At 39.6% G+C, this 27554-nt stretch overlaps 1 protein-coding gene across 4 annotated transcripts; it reads right to left on the bottom strand.

Moving 5' to 3' along the window:
• Nucleotides 1-210: 210 nt before the first annotated feature.
• Nucleotides 211-26941, bottom strand: LOC105919208 (triadin). Of its 4 annotated transcripts, XM_012854473.3 has the most exons (7): nt 26574-26941; nt 12142-12340; nt 9650-9691; nt 3623-3646; nt 3289-3336; nt 893-1054; nt 211-394 (listed from the first exon to the last, which is right to left on the bottom strand). In XM_012854473.3, the coding sequence occupies exons 2-7, from the start codon at nt 12326-12328 to the stop codon at nt 372-374; spliced, it is 486 nt and encodes a 161-aa protein (XP_012709927.2). In that variant the 5' UTR covers nt 12329-12340; nt 26574-26941; the 3' UTR covers nt 211-371. The 4 variants fall into 4 exon arrangements, with proteins under 4 accessions (XP_012709927.2, XP_012709930.2, XP_012709928.2 ...); XM_012854476.3 differs by lacking the exon at nt 9650-9691 and having other exon boundaries at nt 26574-26939; XM_012854474.3 differs by lacking the exon at nt 3623-3646 and having other exon boundaries at nt 26574-26936.
• Nucleotides 26942-27554: the final 613 nt, after the last annotated feature.

Raw genomic sequence — 27554 nt, 5'->3', positions numbered from 1 at the left:
AACTTGTGCAACTGAAGAGGGCATGCTGCAAAGGTAGAAAATTAAACGGTCATCAATTGGCAACAGAGTTAAAAAAATTTATTAATTACAAAGCACTTTGTAATGAACCTTTTTGTACAAGCTGGACAGGCTGTTCTACGTCTCCATTATAGTAAATACAAGATTATTAACAGTGTTGCAGTCTTCCACAGACAAGAAATCGAAGACAGTGGTTTAAAATAGGAGTCTTTAATGATCAGATTACAGCTACAGATAGACAGAATAAACGTTAGGATGATATAATGTGTACAATTCCCCTCCGGCTCTTTCCAGTTCCCACATCTTCTTTTTGGATGGTTAACGTTGCTCGTTGTTTTCCCAACTCCTCTCCCTCAGAGTTCCTCTGGACTTAAAGCTACAAAACAAAAAAATAAATAAAAAAACATAAATGATGTATGTCATGGAATGAATCCAGTGATTTTAGCTGTAACAAATATACTTCTTGAAATGCAAATAATACCACTAGGAGGAACCCATAAATAATTATTCAGTTTTGCTGTTCTTTTTAATTTTGGTCTTGAACATATTCATCTGTAAGTAAAGTAAAAATCTGGCTTCTGCTCATTCTATCTAACCTAATTCTGCTGCATGCAAGCGGTACATTACTATGATTAGGAATCAAACCTGATACCTTTACATTGATCTGTAATCAGGATGTTTGCAGAGCCGTCTTACAATGGAATATTGAGCTGTAACCTCTATATTTCTATTCATCCTAATTCCAACTCCAGCAGAAATGTAATTATGAGAGTGAAAATGTATGAGTTTAATAAAATATTAGATGGGTTGAGAAGAAGGTTATTTATTAGCAATGTAAGTAATTGTAAATTAGCATGAGGGGATGTTTTCTTACATGTGAGGGTTTCAGTTAGCAGATGAATACCTTCCTCTTCCTCATCAGGAGCTACCAAACTTGCTGCAAAAGACCATATCATGTCCAACCAATCAGAGCTCTCCTGAGGCGTGACGTCATTGTGGACTCCAGCAAGGCTTGGTTTTGGTGAACGAAACGCAGCTAAAATGAAAGAGAAATTCAAGAAAACAGTTTAAGTGTACAATGAGACTACAAAGGCATTTTTCCTTGATAAAGTGACCTTGCATTTTTTTCTTTCTTGCTAATTATTCCTTTTAGCTTATATTTGATAAATTGTTAATTGTATTACATTTACTAAATTCAATAAACCTTTACATGTAATTCATGTTGACTGGTGCTCAGGAGAATCAAAATCAAGAATGCAAGTTCTTTTCCACATCGATCTATATTGATAATTATCCTGGCCATTTTATGTTGTTGCTTAATTTAGATAAAGAACACTAAATTCAAACACAACCCTTTATTCAACCAACTTTTTACCAAAAATGTAAACCTTAAAAAAAAAGAACTGAACTCTTTGAAGCTCGGTGAAGGAGCTTTCCTGGGTCTGAGTTTATAATTGGATGGGACTGTATTGTACCTACATGGCTAGAATGCCACAGGAAGGAAACTGTTCTTTTATTAAACTTTTTATTGACCGTTTTTTTCTCTATTAAACCATGTCCATCGATCAATATATATTGTTATTGAATTATCGTCCAGCCCTAGGAGGACGCACCATCTGCCATCGTGTTAGCTTTTAGAGGGTATTAGAAGGGTGCATTTTAACGGAGGATCTGTTTTGCATCAATTTAATCTGGGGCAGTCCACTTTGCACTCACCAACATGCAGTATCTGCTCTGTCAGGAAGGTCATGTAATTAAATCCTAAACATGTGTTTTTCCTCTGATTAATGTTGGCTGATCACATCTGGACTATAAATACTGAAACTTTTTTTAATCATGCTTTTTCCATCTTCTCCTTCCACTTTGCAAGACACAATGCCAATGTGTAACACAAGCATTTTGCATTTGAACCGCAGTTGGAAAATATCACAACTTCCTCCAGTCTCCAAATAACCACCCAATTTGGAGGTGTGCGCGCATTGAGCCGCATAATGATTGTCTGTTTCAGCTGCTTTGTGAGATACTCTTTGGTTGCATATAGAGCAGTGGTGCAAGAGGGTGGCATATAAATGACTTGAATTGCTGTAAACCACTATAGGTGGTGGGAAGTTGTTGCCTTGGCATGAGAACAGCCTCCACTCCTTCTTCAAATTCTTCTCTCTTCACTGTATCCTTGATGTACCCCAGTGGACCCCTCCAAGACCCAGCCGAGAACATCTATGTTTAATGTCAGAGCGCAGTCCTGCTCGGGTGTGAAGGAAGCCTGAATCAGTTTGACAACTTGGCTCATATTAAATTAAAAGGATTTATTTTGGGTTTGAAAACCATCTGGATTTGAGATGATGATAATGTGATATACTGTAGACTCTACAGCTTTTAAGATACACACAACAACAGATTTCCCTGAGATACAATGAGTTTTCATGTCTAATGATAACAAAAGCCAACTCATCTATTAGGTGCCAAAAAAACAAATTAAGGTTGTGAACCTTGAAATTATTATGACCTTTAGATTGTGCTGGTATCTCAGTATAACCCTTAGAGAATTCTGATTGATCTCCTGTTCAACTAATGTCTCTTTGGGATTAATAAAGCATTACAGAATAATTCTAGACTATGACCCCATACACATATTTATTTCTCTTGTCAAGCTCTTTAGAACCCCTTTAGCTCGGTGGTCACATCTATTTAAATGCACACTGAGCTGTCAGGATTATTATTATTTTTTCTTTACTGCTTTCTGACTACAGCCATATTCAGTAAATTTAAATATGCATTTCTAAGAGGCTTTTTAATAAAATAAAATAAAAACAACAACTTCAAAGCAGGTATTAAACATACTTTTGCATTTAGCCCCCATTTCTGAAAATGTTGCTTTTTTTATTGATCAAATGCAATATTTTAACGTTAAATGGTGTGTTTTTATTAGCTGAAGGTGGGAAAGAAAGGTATTAACAGAAATAAAGGCTGTAAAACATCACCAGCCTGTGTTTCCCCTAGTGAATTGACTTGCTGAAATAAATGAACCTCTCAGTAATATTCTAATTTAATGAATATGACTGTATACCTCTATGACTGGGCTCATTATAAAACTCAAACTCATGTTTTGTTTCTCATAGCGAGATGTTTGAGATTGACTTGTAGAATTGAACACCACCGGAATATCCTGTACTGCCCTGCAGTGGGGAAATTCAGGTATAATATTACTCTGTAGTGCGACATAATTGGAGTTGGGCACTAACACGCAAATGTGAGTGTGTTTCATCTTACCTCGAGCCCTCAAACCTCTCTTTCCGATGGCAGAAGGAGGAGGCAGACCTGAGCAGGAGACACGACAACATGTCATTAAAAACACACACACAAAAAAAATCACAATATGAAGTGAAACAGGTTGCGGAGAGAAAGCGACAATCAAGTAGACAAAGAAAGAGAGAAAATGTACAGAAACAGCCAGTAACATTTTTTTTTTGAGAGTTGGGAAAAAAAACAAGAAAACGTCAAACATAGCTTTTCAAACATGTCAGTGTATGTTGCAGATTACATGCTGGATAACACCACAGCAGCTAAAGTAACACACATGCCAAAAAAAAGTTGAGCGTATTACCTGGTCTGCTTTCTCTGACATTGTCTGCATAGATATAAGGCAATTTCTCACTGACTTTTTCCATTACGGCAAAACAAACAAGGACGAACAGACAGTTTTCCAAATTAACAGTAAAATGGGTTATAATTTACAGGATTGGTACTAATACCGACTACTAAGAGTCTAGTTTTAGTTTGGTCTCTTGACAGATTTTTTTAAAACAAGTACTTTTTTGAAAGAGTTGCTAACCACCCCCCCCCCCCCCCCTATTGAAAACCTATTGAATGTTGGTTTAAAGTATCTTCTAATCTGTTTTATCTGGAGCATGGTTGGTTCTGTCTCTGTTTTTTCTTTTTTCTTTCTGTGTCAGGAGTTATGAGACTTTGTTATTATAAATTGTAATCAAAAACTAATAGTAATAGGTGAATTAAACATGCACTACAGGAAAGAAACAAATGTACATGAAGACGCTCAAAAGGTTGTAATTTGGGTTGCTAGGTTTCTAGTCTTTGTAATCTAAAAGTTTTAAACGTGCAATATAAGATGAGTGTTGGACGCATTTATTTTAATCAACATGTCAATCTGACCGGATTAAAACAAATTTCATGTTGATCGGGCCCTTATCCAGACTGGCTGGTCTGGATATATCATGGTTTTTAATTCTGCTATTTTTTGTACGTCCCCTTTAGAGAGAAATCAGAATCAGCCTTTCATTGGTATCAGTAGGTGGAAACTTTTAAAAGACAGGAGTTCGGAACTGGCCTCAAAACTCTAATTGGTGCATTTCTTACATGTTACAAATGCAACCGTGTAATGCTGTATTGTTATGTGCAATAATTTAAGGAGCTGCATGGTGTCTCTGCTTTTTAGCACAATTCCCTGCAGCAACGAGGTCTCTGCTTTAATTCAGCGCGCTCTGGTCCCCTGCTCTCATGTCACCAGAATCTATTTGACTCAGTAGCACCGTGAAAGCAGTTGAAATGTTTTGGCTAATTCAGTTTTTATCAAAGCTTGCTCTCTGCTCATAAACTTTGCGGTATGTTAAAGATAAATCCTGCTATAATGCATGCAAATAATGTTTTTTTTTAAACAAATTAATGGATTAATTAACTGTGATTTACATCTTTACAGTATCCTATTTGTAAATTACAAGTTGTTTGGGCTTTTTGCAGTTGTAATTGGTGTCCCTGGCTTGGTCCTGAACTGCTATAATCTATAAGCTAAAGAGAACACATTTTTTACTTTGCTCCATATATTTAAAAATAACACATTTTAAGCAACGAACAGTTTAAAAAGCTGTAGTCCTGTAACAGTTATGCAGTGCAGCTCTTTTCTCTTTTTCTCTCAGGGACCAGTGAATTGGCAGATTCATCGCTAGCTGTGTGTTGTGATAAGTGTTGCCTCCAAAGTGCTAAATGCATTGTTTTAATTATCTCTGTGGATCTCTTTAATTTTCCCTCTGCCAGATGGAAGTTGCTTTTTTTTTTTTTTTTGCCTTTTTCTCTCAGTGTGGGGGAGTTGCAAAGGCTAATGGAGCCTCATAAACAACTGATTAATGCTGTGACATATCTTTGATTGGCACTCAACCCACAGGCAGAAAATCCTAAAATGGAAGGAATTTCCTCTTGATAATTATCATTTCTCTGAAATCATTTGGTCCCCATCGCTTCCCTAAAGCGCGGGTCCTCTCCTCCATGTTGTCTCTTTAAATCTGTTTCATCTTGCTTTCATGCTGATGTCCTCTGTGTCTTTTGTCTTTTCCTTAAAACCAGAAGAAGTCTCTAAGGGGCCAAATATTTTCCCCCTGTGCTGTAAATGACGTCATTCTTCTAACAAAGATTTAACTAACTTCATCTAGCCACGAACCAGTGAACAACCATCTTTTGCACTCCATCCTGGGACTTTGCTCCCTGCTTCAAAGCTTCATTTCTCCTGGATGTTTCCATTTCGTTGATTTCAATCTACCCTCGTCTCGTCTGTACTCTGTCTCTGTCAGTTTGTGTCTTTATAATTGTCATGGTTGAGTTTTGGTTTGGCTTTGTTTTTCTGTTACTTTCATTTTTTCATCTCTTTTGGGTTAGGTTTGACTTTATTTATTGTTAGTTTTCAGTCATCAGTTATTTTCTGTCAATTTTCACTTCACCTCCTCAGCAGTCAGTCACACCTGATAATCATTTACCAGCCAATTAGCCAGACCCTTGTTCCACCTGTGAAGTGCTCTATTTAAACCTCCCTCTGCCTTCAGTTCAGCACTGGGCCGTCATCATTCCACACCTCTCCATGCCAGTCACCGGTTTGTCTTGGAAGCTTTGTTTTGCTCCTGTTGTTAAGGTTAGTCCTGTCAGTCACTCTAAAGACTGTTCGTTCACTGTTTGTTCCTGGAGAGGTTCTGCTCTGTGTCCTGGTGTCTCCAGAGAACTGCTAGCTGGACTAGCCATCCTGGAAAGGCTCTGCTCTGTGCCCTGGTGTCTCTCAAGTTCTGCTAACCTGACTAGCCGCCCTGGTGAAGCTCAGCTCTGAGCCCTGGTGTCTCTCAAGTTCTGCTAACCTGACTAGCCGCCCTGGTGAAGCTCAGCTCTGTGCCCTGGTGTCTCTCAAGTTCTGCTAACCTGACTAGCCGCCCTGGTGAAGCTCAGCTCTGTGCCCTGGTGTCTCCAAATGAACTGCTAACCTGAGTGCTATGAGGCCAGCTAGCCGAGCAGCACCTAGGAAGTGTGGACTCTCTGTCTCCGGGCCGTCAGCTCCTGCCATCACATTCATCCCTGACCTTCTGCAGTCCTGAACCTCCGGTCTTCATCACTCACCACCCAGCAGACTTCCTTCAATAAAAACTCAAACTTTTAGTCCCGTGTGTGCGTCCTGAGTTCATCGGTAAACAAAACCCTGACAATAATCTCCCTTTTTACGCAGGCATACATTTTATTTCTGCATTTATTTTTTTGTATTTAGTCGTGACCACCAATTGACACCTTTACGCGTGCCTGAAGGTTTTAGATGAGGATTAGGGATTAGTATAAACAGATTTTTGTTTGGAACTCATTATACACAAGGCTTCACAATTTATTTTCAAGATTTTAAACAACAAGTCATAGCTTTGTATAAAAATGCTTCTCTGTCATGTCGTATACACCAACTGATAGTTTTTACTGACATGTTTTTTAGGTTTTTTTTGCCAGATAACAGCAGAGATAGCACACGACTTGCAAATATTTGCCTTAGAAAACAAAGACAGGACAGGTTAGAGCCTGGCAAACTGTACATATGATAATAATAATTATTTTTAATTAGCTGAGGAAAAAAGGAAGCAAAGTCACTCTGTCACTGAGGACAAACAGACCCAGGCAGAACAAAGGAACACACATGCAGCTTCTCTCTGCTTATACCTGCATATGTGCTGATTATTCATAATTTTCCTGAACACCGGGAGTTAAGGGGCATACTGATGAATAACAAATTTAAGTAATCTGAACAGAAAGAAGCAAAACTCTTTAATAAGTGAAAATCCCAAAATCCATAAACAGGGCCTTGCAAAAATATTCCCACATACTGAATGTGTATTGATTTTGTTAAATCAAAACTATTACATATCTATTTATTTGATTGGGAGTTTATGCGATAGAACAACAGCAGAACAATGTAGAGCATAAATATGAAACAAAAAGCCAATTATCTTCAAAAATCACCTAATTGATCAGTAGATTCCAACTGTGTGTAATTTTAATCTCAGCACAAACCCAGTAGTTCTGTGAAGATATCAGAGGTTTGTTGGAGAAGATTGGTGAATAAACATCATCATAAAGAGCAAGGAACACAGCAGGCAAGTCAGGGATGAAGATATAGAGACATATAACACAGATGTAGGTTATGGCCTCTTATGCACTGTCTGTTCGATTTTCAGGATAGTACAACTGCAAAACCACAATATAACCAATACTCCGGGCAAGGAAAGTTTCCGTCAGAGGAGCAACAAATAGGCCTGGGGTAATTCTGGCAGGGATCTACAGCTAAGACGGGATCTGTTGGCATAACTATTAATTGTGAAATGCAGAATTCAATACAGAGTGGAATACTGAGAATCAGTTTTACGGTTTTATACAAGCCATGTAGGTGAAACAACAAACATGTCGAAGATGGTGCTCTGGTCAGAGGAGACCACAGCTGAAGCCTCTGGCTCATTTGCAAACTTTACATGTGTCAGAAAAAGCCAACACTGCCCATCACTCTAAAAACACCAATGACCATATGAAACGTGGGCGATGGCAGCATCATGTTCTGTCGAAGTTCATGAAAAGATGGATGGAGCTAGAAAACACAGGAATCCTTCAGGAAAGACTGTTAAAGCCTTTAAAAGGCTAGAGAGAGAGGTGGAAGTTCAGCTTCCAGCAGGACATCCACCATAAAATGTAATGGCAGAGCTAGGCCAGAGGTGCTTTAGCTCTTAGCGTTTCACGTGTTAGAAAATGAAGACCTAACTCAATTTAAGAATCTGTGTCATATAAATTGCCATTACCGTTCATTTCTTTGACATTGCATTCTTCCTAACTGTCCACCCGGAGCTCTGAGCTCAGCTGACCAGCTGCTTCTCTCTGTCTCAACCAGCAGTGTGAGGCGAAACATTCATTACACCTTTTCCACGGCAGGATTCAAGTTATTAAACAAACCCCCGGTTCTTGTGTGCTGTGCCCCCATCATTAAAGGTTTTAAATCGAGGTCAAAACCTCCTTGCTTTCTGAGGCCTTTTTGAAAACTTCCACTTATTTGTGTTCTTTTATTCATTATACGTGTTAAACATGAATTAATTCTTAACATTGTATTTGTGTAAAGTATTTTAGTGCAATAAATCATATTGCACATTGCTATTGAGATAAAATTATGACTAGACTCGATCCAGTCTGACTGAGTTGATGGCAGAAATCTGGCAGAGAAATACCCCAAAATATTTGGAGCCCTAACAGCTGCAGAAGGTGGTACTAAAAAGTACTGCACATTCCACAATGTTCAGATTATTTTTTAGAACCAAATTGTATAAAGCTGGGTGATGTATGTTTCTCCTCACAGCTGTGCACTGCTTGGTGTTGTTCTACTGCCAAAACTCCTATTAAAACAGATTGAGTTTTTGTTTATAATGGAATATAAAAAGCATTTAAGGATTACTTTTGTTAACCTTTTTTAAACCACTGGAAAAAATGATGACTTGATCACATAATTTGCATAAAATAAAATAAAAAATATATGGATCAATTAGACTTTACGGTACTGGAATACGTCCAGTTTTTCCATCTTGTTCAGAGAATTTGATTTGTCATCATCAATTATTTATAGTGGAAAACAAATCAGGAAAAAAAATGCATTGGCTATAGCTGTATGTCAAGAAAAAGGTAACATTTCATCAGAGCCCTCAGTCGTTTCTGGAGATGTGCAGGAGAGAAATTCCCTTGTGTTTTTGCTATCTTTCATTTGTTATCCATCAGTAGACCCTTTAAACATCATAGCAAAACAGCTTAAAATGCCCGAAACCAGGGGCTGTGACAATCAAACAGTAAATCAAAACTTCCTATTCAGCATGGGGAACTTTTAAGCTAAAGCATAAGTTCCTAAGATGTAGCATCCGATTATACCAAAATATTTGCTGTCCCTTTTATACATTACTCACTGAATTTATTTCTAAAATGTCATTTATGATCAATCAAGGGTGTGTATATATATATATATATATATATATATATATATATATATATATATATATATATATATATATATCAGGAGTGTATATATATATATATATATATATATATATATATATATATATATATATATATATATATATATACACACCCTTGTGTATGACAATGTATTGGAGTTTAGTGGAGAAAAGTAATTTTTGCATTGATGTAGGCCACTGGTTTCATGCTGAATGAGCATTGATTTACCCTCTGAGAGGAGAAAGTCAAGGCAAAGTAACTGACAACCCAGATAGAGATCAGTAGATCTGACTCCAAACTGATGCATCCATGCATGCAGCACTCTGTGGTTTAGTTGTTCGTTTACCAGGTGATAAACACACGGGGTCGTCACAGTATGACGTGTAGTCTTTGAATGGGATGGCAGGGGATTGACAGCATGAGGATGAGGAGGGTGTGATTGGGTGGAGGGTCAAAAAACAAAAAAAGGAGAGTGAAGACAGGAGTTGAAGATGGGTTTGTTGAATGTGCGAAACAGGCGTATCCTTTTAATCAAAAGATACTCCAAGTACATGGACATGTATGGGACTGGTGAAATAAATGCAGCAGGAGGTATGCCGCATCATTTCCCTCAGGTTGGAATGTGAATGTCATCACTGTCCATTAAATTATTTCTTTTAGAAAATCCACAAATCATAATTTTCTTATGAATATATGTAAACATTCAGGTAGATTACTTTGCTAAGCTTATAAATAACAGAAAAATAAAGCAAAACAGTGAACAAAGTACTGGGCTCCTTTCATGATTTTCATGATAACAAAAGAATCCACACATCTACAAATGTAAGAGCTTAATTACCATATTTAAGATAATCTAAGGTGTCCTGATGCATCTAAATAATCCGCGTAGAAAAAATGTAATAAAATGTTTTGCTTCAAAAAAGAACAACCCGTCAAGAGGACCTTTCCAATTTAAAAAAAAAAAATATATAATCTAAAGCGCTTTATGAAGGTATTCCAATTTCCTACACTTTTCCTACACTTTTTCCCCCCTATTATTTTAGCTCACAACCACAGACGGCATGTATTTTTTTTATCTTTGGAGGGTTGTATTTTAAGTTTAAACTAAATAAAAAAGTAGCACACAATTATGAAGTGGAAGGCAAATCATGCTTTGAGTATTCAAAGCTCCAAAGGTAATAATTTATAAAATTACCTCATGCTGCACTAACAGCCAAAAGTTTTTTGAGTTGTGCTTCTATCAGCTCACCATACGTGGAGACTGAGGATTTTTGTCCGTTCAAAGTAGCTCCAACTTGGATTGGAGAGCATCTGTAAAGATAATTTTTCAATTCTCGCTGCAGAAATCCCAAATCTTTGAAAGCCTCTTCGTCCCTACAACACATATGGTAGTGACAGCATGCTGCTGTCACTACCATATGTTTCCCCGCCGGTAGAGGCGGTTCGTTTTACGTCACATGTAGTGTTTTCCATCTAAACCAGTTTAATTTTGATTTGGTCGCCTCTGACCAGAGGTCCTTCCTCCACATGTTTCCCGTTTCCCCTACATATCTCATGGCAAACTACCAACCAGATTCTCTGTGGCCTTGGCAGAACAGCTGGATATATACTGAGATTAAACACTCTGGTTGACTCTGTTTATTGTTTCTGTGACCTCTGAAGGAACACAATTTAATTTAGTGGCGTCACAGTAAATGGGGCTGAAGACAAATGCACGTCTTTTCAGATCTTACGTGTAGAAAGTAGTGGTTTCCTTCCACGTCACAATTATGCACCACTTTGTCTTAACCTATCACGTACATTTCCAACTAAATGGTTTGTAGTTGTAACGGGGCAAAATGTCAAAATGTCGCAAGGCTGCTGTGTTTATTTGACTTTACTTGTCAGTGGTTGTGTCGTTTTGGCTGACAGGGGGAGCGCATTGCGAGCCTGACCAACGGTGCCCGTCAGCGGACAATCTTAGACGTTAGAAGACGAGAACCTAATTGTTACATTCTCTTCAATCTGTCGGCAACACAGCGCAGAGTGCAATGAAATTCATTTACCCATTATCTTGTGGCAATGAAGTAATTAAAGTGCGATCACAGAAAGCCAAATGTGATCACTCAGTACAATTAAGTTGTAAAATCAAGACAAGATATGCGAGGGGGGAAATAGCTACTCCCAGTTCCTACAGGGGGAAAAAGCTGTAGGCAGTGATTATTGAACAAATGGCATTACTTTAAGCTCGTTTTCTTAATCGCACAATGCGGTGATGTTATTAGAATGCGTTTTGACACTGGGCGCTCTACCACTTCACTTCTACCAGTGCGAGATTCTGCTATTAAAGGGGAAAAAAGAGGAGATGCTGGTATCCTCAGTGTGCATATAGCTACTGATCTGCTGCATCAGTTGGAGAAAAAAAAGAGGACGCTAATTAAGGTTAACGTGGAGCTGAAGACGTGAGTGTGAGGAAGACAGAAACAGGGGTCGTTTTCAAAGCTTCTCTGTGTCAAATGAGTGGGATGTTAAAGCTGATGAGCTGTTTTGGTAAACTAGGGGGCGTGTTGCCCCGTGCCAGAAATGATGACCATCGTGAGAGCACGACCACTTTTGAAGTCTTCTTCAAAAATGTCTCAGAGCTTTATGAGCGAGGAATGAATGTATGACTGAAATGCAAAAGAATGCATAACGGGTGAGAGGATGGGAGTTGTCATTAGATGCCATAAAAATCTTAAAAACACATTATAATCCCATCTGGATGAAATTATAACAATCGTATAAAAGCGTTTAATATGAAATGCCTTGTATAAGATTACTGTGTGTATAATGATGATGAGAATAAAGAAAAACTGTTACCTGCTAGAGTCTTATAATCAAGCAGGTCAAAGAGTACAATGGCCACGCCTGACCATGTGAGGATGAGGGCCACAACCAGCAGCCAGGCCATGGGTGAAGTGAAGGTTAAAATGACTTCATCCAAAAACGTCCTCTGATTGGACGGAGACGAAGGGCTGGCCTCCCCACCGCTCGTCTGACTGCTCATTGTTGAAGAGGGCTAAAGACAGACATAGAAAAACAAAATCATTTTACACAACGTACAGTAATATGCTAAACTGCATCATGTTTTCTCATCTTTAGAAAGCACGAGCACAGTCACCAAAGCTGCAAGCTTGTACACAATTGAAACCTGATATTAAGGTAAAGGTCACGGCTTTGTAAGCAACACTGAAGTTAAATCGGGGCACATTTGTCCGTGTATTTTAAGGCAACAGCACAAACGCAAAGCCTTTCTTTGTTACATCCAGGAGTTTTTTTTTCTTTAATATAATCAATGAACCAGAACGTCATGTGTCTTTTCATACGGTGTATGTAAACATCTGATCTCAACTGTTAACCCACGTTTAGCTGTCTCAGAGCCAAATCTGAAACAATCCTGACCATAAAACAGCTTTCTCAATGCAACCCTGATCAAAAATGTACACATTTCTGAAGATTGCATGCTGCTGCTCAGACTATTTCAGTATGATCGATATGACAAAGAAAGCAGACTCCCTCCACCCACTAACATTATGGTTTCTGCTGCTGAATAAATATTGTGATCCCATGTTTCGGGTGACACAACGTGTTACTGTTCAGCACTTTAATAACATAAAAAATGTAAAAAAGAAAAACCTTGAGAAAAGGCATCTTATATGTTTGAAAACTAGACTAATTTTTAACGAATCTGTGGCTCTCTAAAATTGAGCTTTGAAGAGTTTTATCTACAGTTACCATCCTTCAGTGTAGATCCTGAAGTGCGATTATCAAATCTTTGCTGTTCCTGAGGAGCTGCACACTCGCCTACAGTAATCCTTCCCGTCATCTGAGAGTATAACAGGACCAGTGGGATGCTCCAGCAGCTGCCAGATTGTACTGCTGTGGTTGTTAGGTCATAACAACCAACAGCCTGGGTCGCATCGCACCAACAGCACTCACCTGGAGAACCTACCTCCACTGACCGACCCGTCTGCTCTTGTTTAAAAACATTTCCAGGAGATCTGCTAAGGAAAAAGAAGAAACTGTACCCACCAATACCCAAGTTACCTCCGTTTGGTTCAGACACTGAAATCCCCAGCCTGCTCTCAATGCGTGTAGTCTCTCAGCTGCAATTCAATCTAATTCCAAGATACATTAATAATCCCAAAGGGAAATTAAACGCTGTTGTAACTCACGTTATGTGGTTTTGTCACAGAGTTGTTGTTGATGGCTGCAGGCAGGAAGGATTCCCTGTACTGGTCTGTCTTACAGCAGATCTGGAAAAGCCTCTGATGTAGCGGATGCTTAGAGTTATCCATATTGTTTATAATTTTATGAAGAATCCTTCTTAGCACAACCATCTCCAGAGTTTCTAGACGGGATCCCAGAAGAAGGTCGGCCTTCTTTATAAGTAGATTTTCCTTAGGTCAATTGCTCTGATGCTGCTACCCCAAAAGATGATGGCAGAGGAGATCACACTCCCCATAATAGACTTATAGAAGATCTGCAGCATCCTGCTGGAAACCCTGCAGGACCCAATCTTCCTCAGAAAGTACAGTCTACTCTGTCCCTTCTTGTAGACGGCTTCACAGTTGCATCTCTAGTCTAGCCTATTGTCCAGGTGAACACCGATGTATTTATACTCCTCCACCACCTCCACCTCTCCCAGTATGACAATAGTTAGAATCTTTCTATCACAAATGCAATAAGAAGCCATTATAGCCGCCTTAATATCATCCACTTTTCTTCCAGACAGATCCATGGCTGCTGCACAGCTCTCTGGTTTTCAAAGACTCCATTGTCATCATTCAGACTCAATGGTAATCATTTTCCTGAACCATTATCTGTGCATGCATTTGTGCCTCAAAGCTGTCTTGGCTCTGTTCGCTGCCTCACCATGTACCCATAATGAAAAGCATGCAGCTCTCAGCATAAGGAAAAAAGGGCAATTTTGTGGAAGATCAATTCCTGTCAACTCTTTTATGCCCTCCCTTTCTGAATAGTGTGTGTATATTAGGATCATTGTCGTGGAATTCACAGTGTTCTGCTGCGTCGGGACGGGGTAAGGGGTTTTTGCCTTGGTCTCTTTTTATTTATTTATTTATTTATTTTACGTTTTAGAAGTTTCTCGATGCCTGTGAATTAAATGTCAATGTTCTATGACTGCCCACAAGTGGTGAGATAATAATTAGCTGAATTAATCAAAAAGTAGGTCAAGCCATCAGTTTTAAGCTCCCAGCAAGCCCAGGCAGACAACATAGCATACAGTTTGAATAAGTATTTTTATTTTCGGGTCATTGCTGCTATATTTCTTTGTTAGTCTCTAGCAGTGGGGCACTTGTGAGTTCTTTGTTGTGGAAGCGCTGCATCAGAAAATGTGTGACAGCCTGGCTTATCTAGCGATCAGACTGGGTATGTCACAGTGCCAGATGTGGAGTAAGACAACACAGGTTTCTTATTGCCTCTTGAAACAAAATGAGGATATGTAAGAGTATGACGGAGTGCAGGAAAAAAACTGAGATGACACCTGCATACTGTGCGTGGAGGAAAGAAACCTGGATCCTCATCCAGAGTTTATCACAGTTCCATTTGTTTTAAGCCTTTTAATTATCATTCTGGTTTTAGATGTGTTCAACCTCACGCAATTAACAGAGTTTTTCTGGCCATTCCCTGACTGAAGATCAACATATGTCTGCGCCACTTTAATGACATGTCTTTTACTACCCAATTTGAAGAGTAGCTAAGAAAAATGGCCCTCTGAGTCATTATATTTGGTCCTGAAAGGAATAGAACAGCATGAATCACTGCTTAAAACTTTCTCAACACTCAATTCAACTTTCCGAAGTAGAAACAAGTAAAAATAGCTACACTTATTATGTTAGAACTCTTCTTTGTAATAAAAAATAATAATTTCACTAAGTGGGAACCTTTTCCTGCAGAAACTACTTAAATCAAATTTGCCATTTTTTTTTTCAAAATTGGTAGGGAGATTACACAAGTGTTAAAAAAAAAGATGAATTTGCAACATTAGGTCACCGTTCTTCCAAGACCCCAAGTAGACAACTTAAACCGATTGTGCAACTTTGGTGAGTGCAAACAGAAATATAAACTGCATGATTAATAAGCCTTCACGCAGGAGGTGTTTATTCACGCAGATGATGGTGACTCATTAGAATATGTTCAGTTTACCCGCGCGAGCGTGAGAGATATGAGGAGGCAAGATGAATCAGAGTGAGAGAATGAGAGAGAAGACAGGTTACATCGACACCGTGAGATGAAATACTCACTTTTCAAGAAACTTTTCATTATCCTGTGTGGCAGACAAGCTGAGCTCCAATAACACGATTACCTGCAAGTGTTGGGCTTTTTGACTTCATTTATTTGTCTGTTTCCCTGCTCGACTCTCATAGTCTACATGCACAGTTACAAAGAGATAATTACTCTGTCACATGCGTGAGGGCTTTTCTCTGAAGGTCCAGCTCAAGTGTTCATTATACCTGTCTCATTTATAGAACCAGGAGAGGACTCTGTAAGTGGAGGCAATGTTCCTGGTGACAGACCTGCATTAAGTTAAAGTTCAAACCTGTGATGATTCTGGCCTGTCTGCTGTCTGCGTTCATCCCCACGTCACCTTCTGCAGGCTAATCAAGGATTATTCACTGCCCCCGTAAGACAGCTGCTCTGCTGCGCATAAGAAACTTATTCCACACACCTGTTTCAAGTTTCTTATTAGCTCAAAGCAGACACTGGGACAACACCAGATTATTTAAAGCAGCGGCCTTCAAGCAGGGGTCCCTGTACCCCCGGGAGTCAGCAAGCCACTGGTTGCTGACTCCAGGGGTACCCTAACCCTAAGTAACACAATGGACAAATATTTAACTCCATCCACTTCATCAAGCACGGTAAAAGCCAAATCAGCTAAAATTAGGAAGTATGACAACAGTTACATCGGGTTTAGCTTGATCGAGAATTTGGATCTGATCTCCACCATATCTCTAATATTAGGTGTATTTATATATATATTTTAAAACATACAGAATTCCTAATTATTTAACAGCACAAAAGGCTGTTTTAAAATACTATCAGCGTGAGGAATCCAAAGGGGTCCTTGGAAAAATGTTATCGCTGCTAAGAGTTCCCTGGCCACGGAAAGTCTGAGAACCCCTGATTTAAAGCTACTAGTGAGCAGAAGTCCAGCGTTTCTTCCTGCCTGACAAGACGTTGTCTTGACAACAACTACTTCTTTGGATTTCCCTGCCTTGCGTAGGACAATCTACCCGGTCTTCCGATTTCTGGAAAACAACCTGGATTGTACTACAACCTTGCAGAGCCCCTGGACTTTTCTGCCCTTTTCCTGATCACCTGTGCATGACCCAAGCCTGTTCCTAGACTCCGACATAGCATTTGTCATCCGGTCTTCCACCTTCTGCTTTGACCAGCTTACCCTCAGCATCGGCAGAGGGTATCAGGTCATTGTAAATAAACCTTTTAAAGAAAAAAAACACTGTGTATGGCTTAAATTTCATTTCTCCTGCCTCTCTGATCCCAACAAAACCAACAGGTTTGGTTCTTTTCATTTCTGAATTTATGCATGCAGCCTATAAATAATAATCCAGGCACAAGAATGAACCCCTATGAATGAATCTCTGGAGTAACAAAGCATGCCTCTCTGTCTGGACATCCCATAGATACATCTGGATTTAGCAGTTGTCCGAATACCAGCACTTATCTGACTATATTATGTCAAGTGTAGAGTTTGTTGCAGAGAGGATTAAAGGGAGTTTTTGGGGGTTTGACCCACCACCTTTGATTCCAGTGAAAGAAAGTCTTATTTCCAGGGTATTTTTTATTATTTCATCCTTTTAAGATTTTGGGAACACTTTGGAGATGGTCTCCTCTTGTTCCCACTTGACTCTGCACTTATACGCCAAGCAAGGCCCATGTCCTTTGCCCTTGCTTGTAGTGATGTCACCTACGCAAAGGGTTTTCCACAGAGCTTCCTCCATTGCTGGCTCTCATATGGGGATCAGTGCTTCTGCTATCCCAGTACGGACGCCTGTATTTGTCCGTCTGTATTCCACCAAGTCACTCATTGTCCTCTTTGTTTGTCATTCCTGAGTACACCAACAATTCCCGTAAACATCAAGGGCTGACACTCAATGGCTGGGTGGGATTGGCACATAGAAGTGAGTTTCAGGTTGCTATATTATTTGTTTTAGTGAACATCATGCTAGCTCTTTCTGAGGCATTTTGACCCAATCTGACCAATTTTTTTCCCCCTGAGGATTACAACTCTGCTGGTTAAAGTTGCACCAAAGTGAATGCTCCAGCTGAAAAGGTATCAGTTTGTATATTTATTTTTTTCATTTATGTGGCCCTTTACAACAGGCAAACTAGACAGTAAAAGTACTTTACGATAAAAAAAAACAGATTACGCTGATAATCCAGAAGAAATCTTGGGTGCTAATAAGGATACAGAGGCTGAAGCAAACTGTAATATTCTGAGTTCTGTTATGGTTTGTTAGTGTTAGTTTTCCTTCTCTTTCCTGTCTTTTGTTATCTGGCTGTTTTGAGTTCTGTCTAGTCTGGTTTCTTGTTTAGATTAGTGTTTACTGTTGTAGTTTATTCTATTATGTCTTCAGAAGTTTCTTAGTTTTGGTTTGGTTTTTTTTATTTGTTCTTGTTTTGAGCCTCGGCACTGATGTCTGGTCTAATTACTTACTCTGCACACCTGCCTAACTCCACCCCTGCTGCAATCACCTCTCACCGGTTTCACCTGCTTCCACCTCCATATAAACTGCTGAGACCAGACATCAGTGCCAGGTTGTCCTGTTGAGTATGGGTGAGTCTCCTGCAATTCTGTATGTTAGTTTGTGTTTTGGATTTTTGACCCCTTTTCCTCCAGAAACCTGTGCCAGTCTGTCCGGTCTGTTCCTGCCTTGTCTGCCCTGCTCGTTAGTTTATTTTTTGTGTCATCTTTTTGTTCTACAATCTGTTTGGATTTTTCCCCATTTTTTGAGTTGGTAATTAAAGAGCTTTTTTTTAAGAAACCTCTGCTGGTCTGGCTGAATTCTGGGTCCTTTTCCTCAATCATTACACAAACCTTATTAATAATGATCATCTACAGAACTTAAACTGGTATGAATGTATTTGTACTTCTAATAAAAAATGTATTTCATTGGCTTCCTTACATGTCTGCCATTTGTAAATTTTATATTCTACTAGCATTGCCTCAACTACTTATGTGACAGGCCAGCAAAAACAATCATAGAAAACTGAAGCGGTGAACATTAAGCAATCTAGATAGTGTTAAAACAGAGCCATGCACTAATGTCACGGAGGACAACCTAATCAGGTGGAGCATTCTACATTTTAGCTTGTTCACATTCAATGCACCTTAGCCTCAACCTGTTAACATACCTTGGGTCATGTTCACTGCTTATGATTGAAAAAAAAAAAAAGATTTCCTCTGGTGTTGACTAGAATCGTGGCGATGAATTTAGGCTGAAGGCTAACTGTTTCATGTGGACCCACCATAGGTCTGTCTGCATGGCAATCATTATCGGCAGATGTGGGTTGGTACTTGATCAGAATTTTCCATTTCAATTCTACTGCAATGATTTTTTTTTATTTTGTTCACCAAAATATTTAGTTCCCACTTATGGCTCAGGATTTCTTCTACAGCTATATAAAACACAATACTTCTAAACATCAAATTTCAATTAAATCAAGGAGAAAAACACCAATAGTTGTACGTCCAACTCATTAGCCGTACTTAGCAATACTCCATCATGTAAACTAATGTCCTATATGACATCTCCGAGTGACAAGTGGGGAACATGGAAGTTAATTTGTTGTGAAGGTTGGGTTTTCTTCTGTTGAACAACAATTTGGAATGTCATTGTAGAACAATCTAAAAATGTTGCTTTACTGAAAGGCGATTCAATGTACCATGATTTGGTTTTACAGCAAAGTCACTGTTCTTTTAAGCTATATCCATTACTGACAGTGTGGAAGTCTGATGTGCTTTGATTTTGTGGCTGACCTTTCCGTTGCTCCATTCAGTTAACGAACTGCAAAATCAATTTGGCATAATGTTACTCCCACACACGCCAATGTGCATTTCTGCATGCTTCTGAGTCAAGAAGCCCTAACACTGATGTGGGCTGTGTGTGAGATTGTTGAAAGCAGTTGTGCATGTGAGAAAAAGGATGACCATTGATCAAAGGGAACTTATTGAGCAGTGTCGCAATGATTGAAGACCAGAGTGCCGTCAATATTTCTTGTAGCAGATGTAACACAATGCCGCACTGTGCAAGACTCCTCATGAGCAATGGCAAATTTTTTTTCTATTCAGATCAAAATCTATGCCAAAGTTTGCAGCTATTTTCTCTTTGAAATGCATCTGTCCTCTTTGCAAATGACCCAGCCCACCTGTTGTTTCTGCAACACGCTGAGCTGCTCTGCTCTGCGCACGCACTCGCGGACACCAACTGTTGTTGCCATGTTCCCGCCGCAGGAATTCACAGAATTAGAACAATGTGAAAGAAGACTAGTTTCTGGCATTTGAGGGCAAACGAAAGGCAGCAAAAGCTCCGTTGAAAATGTGACTGAGCAATGCGAGTGCGCTTAGAACAAAAATCCATTGTTACCCGTACCTCTTTCAAAAGTGTCTGAAAGGTGTTCCAAAATAAAGTTCTCATTCACTGCCGTAGCTCATTCTCATGTTAAAAATGTAGGAAATATCCATACTTTAGTTTGAACACATTTATATGTTATTCATACATTAAATAATTGTTTTGTTCCCCCCAATCATTGTGTTGTGCCAGTTCAGACGTGACAAAAACTGCATCAATTCGGGACGTAACGGACTGCGTTACCCATGATGCAATGTGGTCAAAATGGCCACCAACAATTCGGGACGTAACGGACTGCGTTACCCATGATGCAATGTGGTCAAAATGGCCACCAACTCATGTGGTCAAAATCATAGACATCATATACGTAGACGCCCCATTGTACGCTGCCGGCCGCTGGGCCGACGTGCCTACATGGCGGCCATCTTGGGTCAGACCACAGATCAGACATCTGCTGTCAAAATGAATAGGAGGCAGCTCAGATCTCATTTTAATCATATGTTCACAACGCTCGTGACATTTCAGACAGATTACATATATTTATTCAGAACCAAAACTATTTAAATTGAAGTCAAACTGGATGAAAAATGTACATGCACTTACATATTTTGCAGTTATATATTAATCTAATATACACACACAATTTATACACACATAAATTTCTCTCTCTTTCTTCCTATATAAATATATATATATATATATATATATATATATATATATATATATATATATACTGTATGTATAGGCTATGTACACAGACACCGATCTACAGACAACAGCACTGATCTACATAGGAGCAAAACTATATACAGACAAGTGAGAGCAGAGGTGCTCATAACAGCATTTAAAAATTATATATTACAAACCGCAATCTGGGGGGAAATAAATCAACAAAAAACCTTACGCATCTAAGAATCAAATACATTACAAAATCATAGCAAAAACTGTATAATATCCCCCCCACCACAAATCATGTCTATCCAGTAATTTAGGACCATTTTGTTTGTTTTTGGTGTTTAATGTACTTTTCTCTGCTTCCATCCCTGCTACCCATTAGCACATATTGTGTTTATGCCAGAAAAACTGTAACTGTAAAGCATGAGGAATATCTATTATAAAATCTTACTTATGGAAAGTAATTCCCCAGGATCTGGTTTCTAGTAGGCCTATCCTTTTATTTGCGCACCCATAAGCGGAGTAAAAGTCAGGCTTCCTGGGACGTAGCTCTGGAAGTTTGCTTACTTTCAATACAAAATCGAAATTATATATTAAGTTAGACAATAATTTAATTTCATTCAATTGGTCCCATGTAGCCCCTAAAGGGGTGACGTTTCAGTCAGTTGATTTATCTGGAAATCGGGTGAGAATTCACCGCATTCAGAGTGTCTGAAAACATAAAGTACATTTTTCTGAATTGACTTGTATTCTCTCTGAGCGCAGCTAGGTCTGACCTAAGATGGCCGCTCTGTCGGCACGCCTCTCACCCGAGGACGCGGCGTCTACGTATTCATGTCTGTGGTCAAAATGGCCACCAACTCCCATCACGCAACACGGCAAAATGGCCGCCGATCAAGATAAGGTTGCTATGGTGATGGCTATAAAAGCCGATCACACACGACAATCTTCCTTCTTCCCTGGCTTTTAGCCAACCCGAGAAGACACAGCTGTTTCCGTTGGGGTGATCCCACGCCACGTGTTCGATTGCTCGCTGGACCGAGATTTTTCGACGCAACGGTTATTCCCTGCTTTACATAACAGGAGGTCGACTAAAATAAGTACTTTTAAATTCCCTCTGATCAAAAGACTGAGAGACGCCGTATCTCCCAGTGATCGAAGAGGACCCCGCTTTGTCTGGCCAACAAAGCGACTGTTGAACCCGGTGGAAGAAACGAAGGAGTTTTTTCCCCGTCCCGCTGCAGCCTGCGGACGACTGCGCTCGTCAAGACGCGTCCAGAAAGCCACTACTCGGAGTGCTCCGGACCAGCCCCGAGGCACCTCAAAGTAACGGGGTCTCCCCTTTTATTTCTGTCTCACCAACAGGGTGTTTAGAAGTGCCTGGGCAGGCGTTAGAACTTTGCAGGTGTTGGTTAATGCTTTTGTTCCACGACGAAGTTGGAATTATTTTGCTGAACATTTTCTTTGTATGTGCATGCATTGTACAATTGATTTGCTGTGTTGATTGGTGATCCATCAAGAACCCCGCCGTGGGTTACTGCTTCATTTCTTTTCATCTTTTTCCCTGCTTTCCCCCCTCTCTCTTTTCGCTTCTCCTTATCAGTTTAATCTCTTTGTCCGAGCTCAAGTCGCGGGCTTTGCTTTAAACTCCCAGTTAGCTGCGCCCTCGAAGCGAGGCATTATCCCATCAGCGTAAGCGTGGTTACGTCATTAGGACCTCCCCTCATACGTCATCGTAGCAGCCATCTTGGGAGGGTGACGTGTATCTGAACTCTAGGTAGCTTAGCTGAACTAGCTTTCGTAAGACATCAAAGCGTCCAGTGAGATTCCCGAAGCTGTTCTGTCTATCAATGCTGATACGTCAAATGCCGATGTTTCGAGGGCGGTGTTAAACAACTTTGAGTTAAGTTAAGATCTGCTAACCACTCATTTTAATCCATTGTTTATTTTTGTTTTGTTCTTTATTTCCACATATATTTTTGCATGTTTTAGTTTAGTAATGAGTAAGAATTCCAAAGTTGTTGAATCAGAGAATTACTGTAACAGGGAATTGCTTTTGGTTCAATAAAACCAACCACTGCGGAATAGACATTGTTTTGTGTTCAATCCAATTCACAGTTGCCTGGGTATTCAGAAATCAGAGCTAACCTCCTTTGGAGTTAACATCTGATATTAATACAGAGACAATATCATTGGATGGTGATAAGGAATAAGGATTTAAACTCTAATTGCAGTTACATTGGGGTTCTCACAGCCTGCTGGATAAACCTCGTCGGTTAACAGTCCGACCTGATCATTTATTCCAGCATAAATGAGTTCATAACAGCAAATTAACTAATGCATTAGTGGTATAAATACTTACAAGCTTATAGCTAACATCACCACCATTTGAACTTTATTTGTTATAGCGGAAATTTGAGTTGAATGATTTATTATTTAAATTATAATACCAAATTATAATTAATAATAATAATAATAAGCACATTCAACCAGCTTATGGCATAACAATTGGCACCACATTTACTGGCAATATCAGCAATTCATATGATACAGAAATATGTAAGGCTTTTTAACCTAAAAACTTTGCTTTTAAAGAATTCATCAGATCTTCGTAAAGTCTATAATTACTGAACCATGACTTTTCTTCTTCCCTGTGCTAAACACTCGGTATTAACAGAGGCCAGTTTCTCACACCCATTGGCCACTTGGCTGGATGAGGGCCCATATTTATCTTGTCAAGATAAAGAAGCAAAAATAAGCTTTTTTACCTTTATGGTCTTACATCATGAACATGAAGTTTGATAAACGCTAATAGGACTGTAACTGTCATACTCCGTGGTCTAGGTGCAGGCCTGTTTTCCTTGCTCTCTCTTCTCTGCAGGGTTGGACGGGCAGGTGTGTTTCATCAGAGCTGGTTGCCACCCTTTATAAGGAGCTGGAACCAGGAGGAGGGCGTCAGTTCGTTTGCGCTCTTGCGTGGTACAGACCTACCCTAGAAGGAACCAGGACTTGCACCGACAACCCGGACGTATGCTCAATACCTCTCCTCTGCACCAAACCCAAGCTACCGCCTAAGTGAGTTCCCGACCAAGTCTCATCTTCACAATAACCAAGCTCAAGTCGTTCACCACCTTCTCCATCTTTCTGGCAGAACCCGTGAGACCTTCAAACCTCAGAAAGAACCATCCATCCCCAACCATACAATAAACCTTTTAAAAATCTACCTTTTCGTCAGTCATTGCATTCTTCAGAGTCACATTTACATAGATATGACAGTAACTGGTATTGTGTGATTTGGTAAGATGAGATTGAACTTTTCAACAACACACCGTCCAGGTTTGTTTGGTGCAAAACAAAGAATGACCACATGGAAAATCAGTTGATGCTCACCATTAAATTCAATGGAGTAGCTGTGGTGCTGTGGGCCTGGTTCTGTTAAATTATAGTGTGTGGCATCATGAACATTATGGAATCCCAGGACCCTTCTAATCAAAATCTGAGGTTTATCTCCTAAAAGCTGAAAATAGATTGGCATTGGGTCTTTTTAGTACGGTAATATGTCAAAACATACATCTGTATGGTAGGTCCATCAGTTTGGCAAATCAACCTGCTTCAGTTTAAAATTTTTATGCAGCTCTTTTATAGGTACCAATAAATGTTAGTGGGTCCCGGAGGGAACAGGACACATTTTAGTCGAAGGATTGATTTTATGGTTGGTTGAATGTTTCTCCTACATTGGGATAGTACATTTCTTTATTTTTACTGAAGTTATATTTTTGGTTGATTTTCACCTTTGTGTTCTTTTTTTTTCAGGACATGATCTACAAGAAGAGATCAAGTGAACAAGTGGTTAGCATCTTCAATCATCCTCCTCATCATCTTTGCGCAGCATATACAATGTAATTTAGATGGGAATCTTTCTTCTAAATCACATTTAAGAAAATGCTCAATGTTACAGGGAAAATAGGTTAAAAAGGAAAGGAGGGAAAGACTGTTGAATAATCATTTGCCATCAAAGATATTTATAAAACAAACTGTAATTCCCAACCTGGACTTCGCAGTCCCCTACGAATACCAAGACACTTCTGAGAGATCTCAAGATGCTTAACAGGAAAGAAATGGAGGACATGTGCTACACAGATATCTACGTTTTCGTGTTCTTTTGAAATACGAGACACTTTGAAGTCCTCAGGCTTTAGAAATAGAACATGTTGCTTCCTTTTTGTGGAGTCGTGAGCCAAAAAGGTTGGGAAGCAGCAGAGAACAGAGGCTGAAGATAGTCTGAAAGTGAAATATGGATACGGGTGAAATTCATCCGAGACCGTCACCATCTCAATAAACAGGCAGATTGGTGCACAAGTCGAGCAATGATACAATCCACCATATGAGTCAGCGTTCATTGACCTGCACATTTTGTGCTATATTATATTTTTTTTGGGTACAGTGTTTTTAAGTTAATCTTCCAGTTGCTTTTAGGCTCTACCTGTATTCACAAATGCTGCACAGAACTTCACATAACATACAGATTTATTTGGTTTTAAATTTTCACCACACCCAAGTGCTTCAGCTCACCAAACTTTACTATCAGACAAGGATACGCTAAGGAAATATATGAATAAGTTTTCAAATAATTATTTCATTTATTAATAGAAAAGGTTATTCACACCGACCTGACCCTCTGTCAAATAGGACTTGCCTTCCTTGTTAAGTCATGAATTAATTGTATTTAATCACTTTATCTGAGCCTAACCTGGCCTAATTATTGCCTGACCTGACCTGTGGAATGAAGAAATCTCCTTAAATAGATTCTGTTCAGCAACATGAAGTAGGCAAAAAAATTCCCACAAGGCAAAACGCATCATGATCCAATGGCAGAAAATGCAAGAGCAGATTAGAAACAAAGTAGCTGATCTCTACCAATCTGATCAAGGGTATTACAAACCCAATTTTAAGACTTTGTGGACTCTATTGAACCACATTGAGAGGCATTATCCACAAATGGAGAAAACATGGAATAGTGGAGAAATGGGAGTGAGCCAATGAGTTCAGAGTAGACCAGAGTAGACATTAGAACAACATCTAAATCACTGCAGACCTCACTTGTCTCAGTTAAAGCCAGGGTTCATAATTCAACGATAAGAGAGAGTGACTGAGTAAAAATGGCACCATTGTGAAAGTTACAAAGCAAATAGTACTGCTGCCTAAAACACAAGTGTCTCTCATATTTGCCAAAAATATCTTGATCTTACCCAAGACTTTTGGGAATATAATGTGGGGACTGATGAGATAAAACTGGATCATTTAGGAAGGTGTGTGTCCTGTTACATTTAGTGTAAATGTAACAAAGTGTTGGGGTCCAGCAATGGGATGAAACAATGACCAATTTTCATTTACAGTTTAAAGTCTCAGAGCCAGATTCCCTGTGAAGTCATAGAGCTTCAAAACTCTGCCGTGGAGCAGCTCTCGACCTCTTTTACCCACGACTCTCCTCTGTTTGCGCCGGGGATGAAACATGCATGAACATCTCATTCTCAAAGGCAGATCCAAGGTTTATTTGAAGAAATCTTGGATTCAAAATAAGTATGGTCTGCAGTCTGAGTCACAGATGACCATACGGCAGCCAAAAATAAGACTAGCCACCTGAGCCTGGCTGAAAGAGTTATACCTTGCTCAAGAAGAGATGATGTCCCTGATTATGTGGACAAAGAGGTTCTTTCCTCGCCGCCTGAAGAAGAAGAAAGGATTGAAACCGCAACCCTGCCTTGCTGTCCCTGTTATTTTGCCGCCGCCATGGCAAGGGAGCAAATACACCGCATATGTTGTTCGACAATACTGCACCTCACCAGGCAGGTATTCATAGAGCAACAACTGACAGAGACATGTATTGTTAAATCATGTGATCGCACACAACAGTATCACTACAGCAAATATCAGGCCAGGTTAAATCATCTTTTAAAGTACCTTTCTCTTTGAGTTTGCAGGTGACTTTTGGTCCTTCAGAGATCCTGGAAATGCTGCGTTACCAGGGAAACCAGCATGTAACTTCTTTTCAAAACAACGTTTCGTCCCCCCTTGAAAAAAGACGACGTTCAGCAACAGTTGCGCTGAGCTGGATCTCACCAGGTCTAAAAATACACTCAAAAGGCCTGTCCAAATGAAAACGAGCGATGGCTTGAAATAATGTCGCTTCACTCCCCCGTCTTGGTATGTTTCTCTTGACTTGATGTTTACATCCAAGAAATCAAGTCAAGGGTTCTGAAATTTGGACTCTGCTGGCATCCCGAGGACAGGACGAATGGAAAGAAGCAGAGAGAAGGAGGTCGGTTGAGTGAGAATCACCCCGCCCCCTCTGAGGGTCCAAAATAGAGATGGAGCCTGGTAAGGGAAACATCTAACTTATTAACTTCAAATCTCATTGAAGCAATTAGTATACTTGTTGAAATAAAATTATTAAGTTCCTTCATTTATTTATATGATTGTTACCCCCAAATAACAAAATGTAATTTTTCTCTGCAAGCTCTCTGGAGTTGTATGATCTAAATGGTAGCAATTTTAGACTAAATAAAGCTACAACCCGCATTTTAACCAGAGAAGGTGGCCTAAGAACCCGGGCTGGTCAAGCAGAGGTCAATTTTGGGAGTAAGTGAACAAATATTCTGCCAAGCCCCACGTGAGTTTCCAAGCCTTGTCAAAAGTTGTTTATGAGACCCATTTTAAATGATGTTGTGTGTGTGTCCATGTGTAAGAGCTGTGGGATTGAGTAACCTGACCCCCAGTCTTGCTCGGGGAGCCTGCACTGCAGAGGCTATAATTAGAGACGCAGACAGCAGCTGGTGTTAAGATTGGGCTGGACTGCTCTAGATGAAGGGCGCGTAGAGGGGGATGAGGAACTCAATGCACACCAGCATCCTAGGTTGGCGAGTGACTAACCTTTACATTTTG

The sequence above is a fragment of the Fundulus heteroclitus genome, chromosome 15 (genome assembly GCF_011125445.2).
Source record: "Fundulus heteroclitus isolate FHET01 chromosome 15, MU-UCD_Fhet_4.1, whole genome shotgun sequence".
In the NCBI taxonomy this organism is placed as follows: Eukaryota; Metazoa; Chordata; class Actinopteri; order Cyprinodontiformes; family Fundulidae; genus Fundulus; species Fundulus heteroclitus.
The sequence above is the reverse complement of the archived record's forward strand: the minus strand, read 5'-3'. Positions and strand labels throughout refer to the sequence as shown.

Excerpts from the sequence above, each read along its gene's own strand:
- LOC105919208 (XM_012854473.3), bottom strand. The coding sequence starts at position 12,328 with ATGAGCAGTCAGACGAGCGGTGGGGAGGCCAGCCCTTCGTCTCCGTCC. Across the intron at positions 1,055-3,288 it reads GAGAGGTTTGAGGGCTCGAG|CTGCGTTTCGTTCACCAAAA; the intron begins GTAAGATGAAAC and ends CTTTCATTTTAG. Across the intron at positions 395-892 it reads GCTAACTGAAACCCTCACAT|CTTTAAGTCCAGAGGAACTC; the intron begins GTAAGAAAACAT and ends TTTGTTTTGTAG.